The sequence below is a fragment of the Rhopalosiphum maidis genome, chromosome 3 (assembly GCF_003676215.2).
Source record: "Rhopalosiphum maidis isolate BTI-1 chromosome 3, ASM367621v3, whole genome shotgun sequence".
NCBI lineage: Eukaryota > Metazoa > Arthropoda > Insecta > Hemiptera > Aphididae > Rhopalosiphum > Rhopalosiphum maidis.
This window is the reverse complement of record NC_040879.1, coordinates 11,012,445-11,021,008: the sequence shown is the minus strand read 5'-3', so window position 1 is coordinate 11,021,008 and position 8,564 is coordinate 11,012,445. Positions and strand designations below refer to the sequence as shown.

The window sequence follows — 8,564 nt, the reverse complement described above, 5'->3', positions numbered from 1 at the left end:
TCGTTTAAAAGCTTTGAGATACATACTTGTCAAAATAAATACAATAAAATTTATTTTTAAATGTTTCGGTAAGTGAAAGAACCACGTTTTCTCCCAAACCATATTCAACATTACCATCTGATTTTTTCCTGTATACACGTCAAAGTTTAACAAACGTTTAACCGACATTTTTTGAGCGACTCGATCTCAATACAAATTTGAATCATTTGACAAATACAGTCTAATACTGGGTAGCTCATGGTAACCCATATATATCAGTAACCCCAGAAACGATTTTAATTCTTCAACGTTGGTGTTTAATGATGTATTATGTTGTTCAGCATATAAATTAGACTCAAATACAATTTTTCGATACATATTGCCCATAATCATATCAAATATCTGTTTGGGAGATATTTTATAAATGTGTTTATTACCTGAACCTTGCAATTCTCTAAAACGAGTTATTTTATATTTTTCTAGAGAACATCCAGATTTTTCAAAATTGAAGTCTGATTATTAGGTGGATTGTCTGCAGCTATGTTTGCAGTATCATAATCATTAAATATATTTTCATTGTTAAGAAAAAGGTCTAAATCAAGGGGGAAGTCTTCAAGTGATTCATTTATATCTTCATTGCATTGTAATATAGTAGGTAATAATATTAATATATAATTATATATATATATTATTATTTATATTATTTTATAATCTTTATCCTTTTCTGTGTCATCTATTTCTTCATCATCACTTACTACTCTTCAAAACCAATAAACACATTATTTTGAGATTCTAAAAAATTATTTTATACTTTTAAAATATTTACCATTGGACGAAGATTGCTTTTTATTGTAAGAATTAATTATTAATGTTTTTACATTTTCAGTTAACTTTTCTTTTTGATTGTCAATACAATAATTATTATCATTAATAATATCTAAAATAAAAAAAATAATTATATAGGAAGGCATATCTAGCTTATTTTATAATTACCAGTTGTATAAATTAATGTTTCTATATTATGTTGTTGTTGACTATTACTAATATTTAAATCGATTGTATTTACTGTGGTATTTATTCCTATAAGTATTGAAGATAATTTTTAAATAAAATAAAAATAAAATAAATCAAATAATTGACCTGATTATCTTGTTTTCAGACTCCAGAATGAGTTAGGACTAGAATTTGTCTGATGATTATCAACTAAAGATGAGTGTAAAATATTGTCTTCTGCATCACTACCACCTCCCTTATCCGAATCAAAGGCCATATAATCACTTATTGTATTCAATTCATTTAAATTATCTTCATCAGATAATTTGGAAGACATCTAAAATACATATTTATATTTATTTAAAATTTGTCATTTATAATGTAACTAGAAAAAGACTCAAATATTTTCTTAGTAGACATTTATTCACAAAAAGTTAATCAATTTTTTAAAAGAGTATAACATGCTGGTTTATTCAATACTTACTTTAAAGATATTCACCAAAAATGTAAGTAATGGTGTTAAGCTGAATATATCAACTTATAAGTTAGAAACAAAATCATATTTTAATTGTTGTTTGATAACACTGTAAATATTTGGCACATGGCTTGCATGATAACATAGAAAAACGCGGTAAATTCTATTGATTATAAAAACGAAGTCAAAGAGATTGTAAGTATATCTCCTTATTTATTAAAATTAAAATAAATTATTATTTTAGTAGGAAAAAAATTGGAGGGGAAAAATTACTATTCTTTGTGGGCAATGGGGATTATAATTTTCCACTTCGACGGTTATATTTAAAATGTTATTAAATATTTGTAATTGATACTATCATATAAAGAAAAAAAATAACGGTTTTTTTTCAAATAAGTGGAATAAATATTATCTTTGCACACACGGTACAAGAATTTTTTTTGGTAGGTGGGAAATATAGATCCCATGCCCTATATTATATTTTTTAACATTTTACATTTTACACATAACATCAATTTATTTTTGTGTATTTGGTTAAATATACGAAAACCAACATTTTCATAATTAGCATTGAAACATCAACTACAACTATTGGGATTTACCTAGGTATATATTTATATTAAAGTATTATATATTGCCAACGTCTACTATTTAACTGGAACTATATGGAAAAATATGATAATAATTTTAAATTAACAATTAAAATACTGCATCCAAGTTGACTTTTTAAAGAGGGATTTTGGTCGACAACCAAATTGTGTGTGTAATTTTTATTTTTATTTTATTTTTTACGTCATTCAAGTTGCATGTATTTTTAGCGACAGGTTCAATTATCCGTGTTAAAGTTTGAACAAATAACCAGTTGTTTCCTACCTGCATAATAAAATATGTCATATAGTAAATTACCAATATCTTTAATTTGTAAGTTTGTAATAAAAGACTTTCATAGCTTTCCTTTTACATAAGAGAAATAATAATAATATAACCATCGACTATTTATATAATAACATCTATTTATGTTTACTGTTTAAGAGTATCGACATCGTCCAGTAATATATACGTGTTCAAAAATACAAAATGAAAACATTATAATTTATTTTACTCAAATAAAATTAATTCTAAATTCTTACCTCTTAGAGGTTTTATATTTTTTATATAGTTTTACCCATTTCCCTACTATCACATCAAGTACGCCCATGATCATAATAGCAATTATTCGACTGACAAAAAAAAATCATTATCTTATTCAATGTAATTGTTTAGTGGAACGTTTAAAATGTTCAACAGAAACTGCTATAGCTATGCATTATGCATTTACTAAAGGTAATAATGCGTGCAGGTGGTACATGGTGCCGTGGGGGTACAGTGATGGGAAAGAAACTGACATTAAAACGACTGACTGGGATAGCTATAAGCTATAACAAAGAAAAACATGATGTTTATCTTTTGAGGTGATCACATTAAAATAAATTACATTACTAACACAAAATGTTATGTATATATATAAATATATTATATACATCATAGGTGCCTAAATATTTTTCTGGCTGGCTCACCCTTTTTTTCCCCCAACATTAAATCAAAATGTAATAACTACTTTCATATGGTAGGTAAGTTAATGCCAGAGTTTCAATTGCATGCTGTTAGAAAAAACTCTTTTTACAAAACGTGTTAGTGTAGAGGTAATTATTTATACGTACTATAGAGTCTAGACGATATTATTGGTTATTTTTAGTTACCTATATTAAAAAATGAATTTGTTAATTGAAAATGTACTGATGGTTCTAAGTCAACTTACATTATATTATTTAGACTGTCGGCAAATATCATTTTTGACAGTAACATTCAAAAAGTGTGTGGTTGTTCGTAAATAAAACATTTATATATAAATTCAATATTGGTTTTATTCACGGATGTATCACTATAATAGTGTAGTACGTCAATTTATGTCACACGTTCCAGGTTAGTGAGGATTATTTATGAAAACCGGTAAATTTAAATATATATGTTACGGTGAAAGATGAATATTGGTGAATGTCGTCATTCTCCGGTGGATGACGTCTTTTACCAAAATGATTCGATTATATAGGTAAATGATGTAAAAAACCAGATTTTAAATTCAAATGTACATCTTTCACCGGTCATTGATGTCATTTACCAAAACTAGTGGTAAATGATGATAAATCTCAAATAATACACTGATTGTTTTACTATAGGTACTATTTATAATAATGATTTATTGTGACAATTTTGGTATCCATGACATTTTGAACTGCACAACATTTCCGCTGCATTGCAAGCACATTTTTTAGTACCACAACCAGTTTTGCAGTTGCATCGATTAAATCCTTGATGACCAGCTATTCCGTGTCCTGCGGCTTCTCTTAATGTTATTTCCATGTCTTTAATTTTTTTCATGGCTTCATCTAGCTCTAGAAATTTTTCTTTACACGGAGAAATTTGTGCTCGTGTATATTTTCAACTAACGAAGCTTATTCAGCACCTACACGCTTATCGCTGATTATATTGTATATTGTGTGTCATACCACTTTATATTTTCCTGTTATTTTTTTTTATCACTATGCGTGATTTTGAAATTTGGAATTCAGTATTCAATTTCTGATTATCAATTTATTATACCTATTTATTATTAATAAAAAATTGTAATTACATTTTTTTATTGTGTTTATAGATTGTTTTAAATATTCACACGAATCATGGATTTTGTTACAAAAAAATGTATATTGTATTTGTACAAACCTCAAACTAAAGGTAAATACATACTTAGAAAATGAATCACAAAATACACATGATATTAAAATAATTAATTATTTTTTTAAATATAAAAATATTATTGTTATAATATATATGGATTGCAAAAAAATAATTAGTGAGATCCAATACGATATTTAACATGGATCTATTTAATAGTTAGGGACCGGTTTCGCCGGTGGCCAACATCTATACATACATCCCGGCCCCCCGTCGTGCGACCGTAGATTACCTACCTACTCCACTACCCGCAACACATTATTTATTATTACCCTCATATTAATTTAATAATGTCTCAGTACACTTTACGGAGTTATCATAAATCCAATAATTCATATTCTGGTTAAACCAATTTCACAAATAATAATTTATTAGATATTATAAGTAAGAAGTGAGATGGAAAATTGAAGCAGTCTATTATAGAGGACGGTTTAATATATAACTAAGGTATAATTTAATTTCAGATAAATTGGTCGTAGTTAAAAAAAGGAATGTTTACCTGACAATGATTGAATAGTTTTTTATGTAATTGTTATTAAGTTGAATTTTTACAGATATTAAATATATATAATATATACCAGGGGGGTCTTCAACCCACGGCCCGTCTTGTCATAATGTGCGGCCCGCAATCACATTTGCAATTTAACATTTATTTAAGTTTTAATAATAATAATAGTTTATAATTTTAATTTTAATTGTAAAAATTTTGATAACAAAACTGAATTTTTGTATAAAATACTTGTTTATACAACGAATACGGCCCGCAAGATTTTTAAAAAATAATACGTCGACCGCTGCATAAAATGGTTTAAGACCCTTGATATATAAATACTATATGGGAGCATGTAAAATGCACTGATGATTAGGATATTCTTAAATCTTTTTTTTCTTATACATTACAAGCATATATTTTGTACCCTTGAAAAAATGTAAATTCTACAAATTTAATTTTCAAATTGAATTACATTAATAATTATAATAAATATTATACATTGACATCATAGGTTTAATTTAAATTTTGATTTATAATGATGAAATTCTATTTTGCATATTTTGTACTTCAAATAACGAAATTATGGTGTTTTATAATATTGTAGACGTATTTTGAGTTGATAATTTTCGAGATTTTTAGGTTCGTTGTTTAATTTAATGTAAATGTATTTTTGAATTTATAATTTCATAACTATTAATTATAAAAAAATGTTATCAACTAATTTCACTAAGTTGCTAAAATTATAGTTTTATTATTAATATAATTAAAATAATAAAAACGTTCCACTTAATCAATTACTGTTGGAAATATAAGATGATATGTCAAAATGACCATGGTTCGTTTTTACAAATGTAGTGTCTAGATAGTCCTCTTAGCAGTGCCGCAAATAAACTTTTTGGGCCCCAGTGCAGCAGAAGTTTTAGTGCCCCAATTGTCCGTACATCGTTTTGCCACCCTTCTGTAATAAAATTCTTTCAATCTTACCATAATTATACTATAATTGTGATGTATAGTATTATGATTTCTCAAATTTGTTTACAGAAGTGTTCAGTAAACAAAACAAAAAACATTAATATCACAAATTGTATTATTAGAAATAAATTTAAATACTACTTATTCAGGTAGTTTTATAATCAAAGTAAAAATCTGAACATTAAAATTTCATCCTTCTTGTCTTTAAATTTGAAAAATTTGTTATAATTTTATCTAAAGACAACTCTTTAGTACGCTGTTGTTCAATATTTAAAACTACAATATTTGATTGTCCTCTTGACTCAATGGGCTCTGTCCCATTACGTTCCTTAAATAATTTTTAATTATTTTCAGTTTAGAGAATGTTTCCTAGGCAGTAGCAACTGTGACTGGCAAAGTCAAAAAAATAATACAAGCTACCAAAACTTCTGAATATTTACAGAACAAATCATTTTCTAAAATAAATAGTGCTAAATCACGAATAGACCATAATTTTTAATTTTTTATTATTTCTTTGAGAGACAGAATTTGATATGTTAACTCAGAACCAACATCCGACTTTTAATTTTTAACAAAATCATAACAGCTTTTGATTGTTTCAGTTTCTTCAGGGCAAATTTTTCTAGAAAAATCTTCCTTAAGGGCATTAAAATCATTGATGCCATTTTTAATTAAACCCTTCATGGCCATACTATTATAGTCATCGCCAGTAACAAAACTGCCAGTATCATTATTACTAGAAGTTTTGTAATTTACTTCCACATCATCTATTTTTTTATATATTTATTTACTTATACATCAATGTAAATTGTAGGATTCATGAATAATTAAATCATAATCTTCATACTCAATTATTTTGCAGTTAAATATTTAGATATTTTTTAAATAAAATTAAAATTGAAGTATATTATGATACCTGATTTTTCAACTTGATTTTCATTAAAATCATTGATATCATTTTTTTATCAAACTGTTATAGTCATCACCAATAACATCACTGCCACTAGCATTATTACTACTATAAGTTTTTTCATTTACTTTTACACCATCTATAATAGTTTGTATATTATAATATAAAGTTTATTAGGTATAACAATTTAAAAATAGATACCTATTTATTAATTAAATGACAAAATGAAAACCACATTTATAGGTACCTACTAATTATTTCTTAATACTAATAATAATATATATTATAAATTATTATAAAATAATGTAAATTTTCGATTTTGCATGTATTCCACCTATTAGTTGAGTAATTAATTATTATTGTAATTCAGTGATTCTTAACCTTTTTAGAATCACGGAACACTGATAATTGTATAAGATTTTTGCGGAGCACTAGGTCGTAAAATAAAAGAATACTTACATTTTTTTTAATAAAATTACATATATAATGATACTCGTATTTAGTCAATGAAATAATTTAATACAATTGGTAAATTATATAAAATAAATACAATTTTTAAAGAAATTTTTAGATTATTTAATGTAATATTTGAGCCTGATGACTGTTGCATATATTTTCAATCTTTGGTCTTATATGTGAAAGTGCTACTCTCATTTCCTCTTCTATATTAGTTAGCTTTTCACGTTTTTTTGTCTTAATATTTGTTAATGTTGAAAATCCATGCTCGCATAAGTATGATGTTGAAAATTGTAATGAAATTCTAATCGCTTTTTCAGAAATATTTTTAAACTCTGTTTAAATAGAAATTCAAAATTCTTCAACTGTTATTTCGGAAAATTTAATTTTGAGTGTACGATCAGTTGACAACGTAATAAATTCCTCCTCTTCTTGTAACGTGAACTCATAAATTAATGTGTTGGTTGTAGAAAATGGATTACGTATCCAATCATATTTTTCAATATTAAATGCGGGAAAATATTTCGTAATTTTTTCTTCTAATAATTCTAAATGTTGCGTTATAATTGGAATAATTTCATGTAAATTATTTTGGACCGAAGGAAACATATCTACCGTCTTTTTTTGAACTATACGCGTTCTCCAAAAGGATATTTTTTTTGAAATGCTTATAGTTTATCCGTGCACGTTAAAATATTTTCATTTTTACCTTGCATACTAGTATTTACAGTATTTACATAATTTAAAATATCTGCTAAATACGCCAATTTAGTACACCAAATTTTGTTTGTCAGAAAATTATTAAAAATATCGTTTTTTTCGTTTTGAAAAAACATTAACAGTTCATCTTTTAGTTCCAAAACTCGATTTAGCACTTTACCTCGCGATAACCATCTTACTTCACTATGTAAAAGTAAACTTTCATGTTGTGCATCCATAGATGCACACATCTTTTTAAATAGGCGCGTTTTTAAGGGTCGTGATTTTATATAGTTTACCATATTTACAACTTGGTCTAATATCGGTTTTAATGTTATGGGTAATGTTTTCGAAATAAGTCATTCTCGGTGTAAAAAACAGTGTGTCGATATGATATTAGGATTTTTATTCTTCGCAAAAGTGATAAATCCTTTAATAGAACCAACCATAGAAGGAGCACCGTCGGTACAGATTCCTATACATTTGTCCCATGTTAGATTAAATTTATATATATATGATGAAATAGAGTCAAAAACATTCTGTCCTGTTGTGCGTTCTGTAAGTTGTCTGCAGCATAAAAATTGATTCACTATTTGTTTTCATTAATGAAACGAACAAATCCTAATACGTGAGCTATACCACTGATATCAGTTGACTCATCAATTTGTAAAGCAAAATATGATTTGGAAAGTTTATTAAAAACTGTTTTCTCAATATCATCTGACATATGAATAATTCTATTTTTTATTGTGTCATCTGAATGCGGAATTTTCATAATTTCATTTTTTGCGTCATCGCCAAACATAATTTTAACT

General features: G+C 26.3%; 1 protein-coding gene across 1 annotated transcript; it reads right to left on the bottom strand.

The window, feature by feature from the left end:
• Nucleotides 1–3,466: 3,466 nt before the first annotated feature.
• On the bottom strand, nt 3,467–8,000 carry LOC113559970. Its single transcript, XM_026965765.1, has 3 exons — nt 7,931–8,000; nt 6,269–6,451; nt 3,467–3,921 (listed from the first exon to the last, which is right to left on the bottom strand). Exons 1-3 carry the CDS (start codon nt 7,998–8,000, stop codon nt 3,671–3,673), a joined length of 504 nt encoding a protein of 167 aa, XP_026821566.1. The 3' UTR covers nt 3,467–3,670.
• Nucleotides 8,001–8,564: the final 564 nt, after the last annotated feature.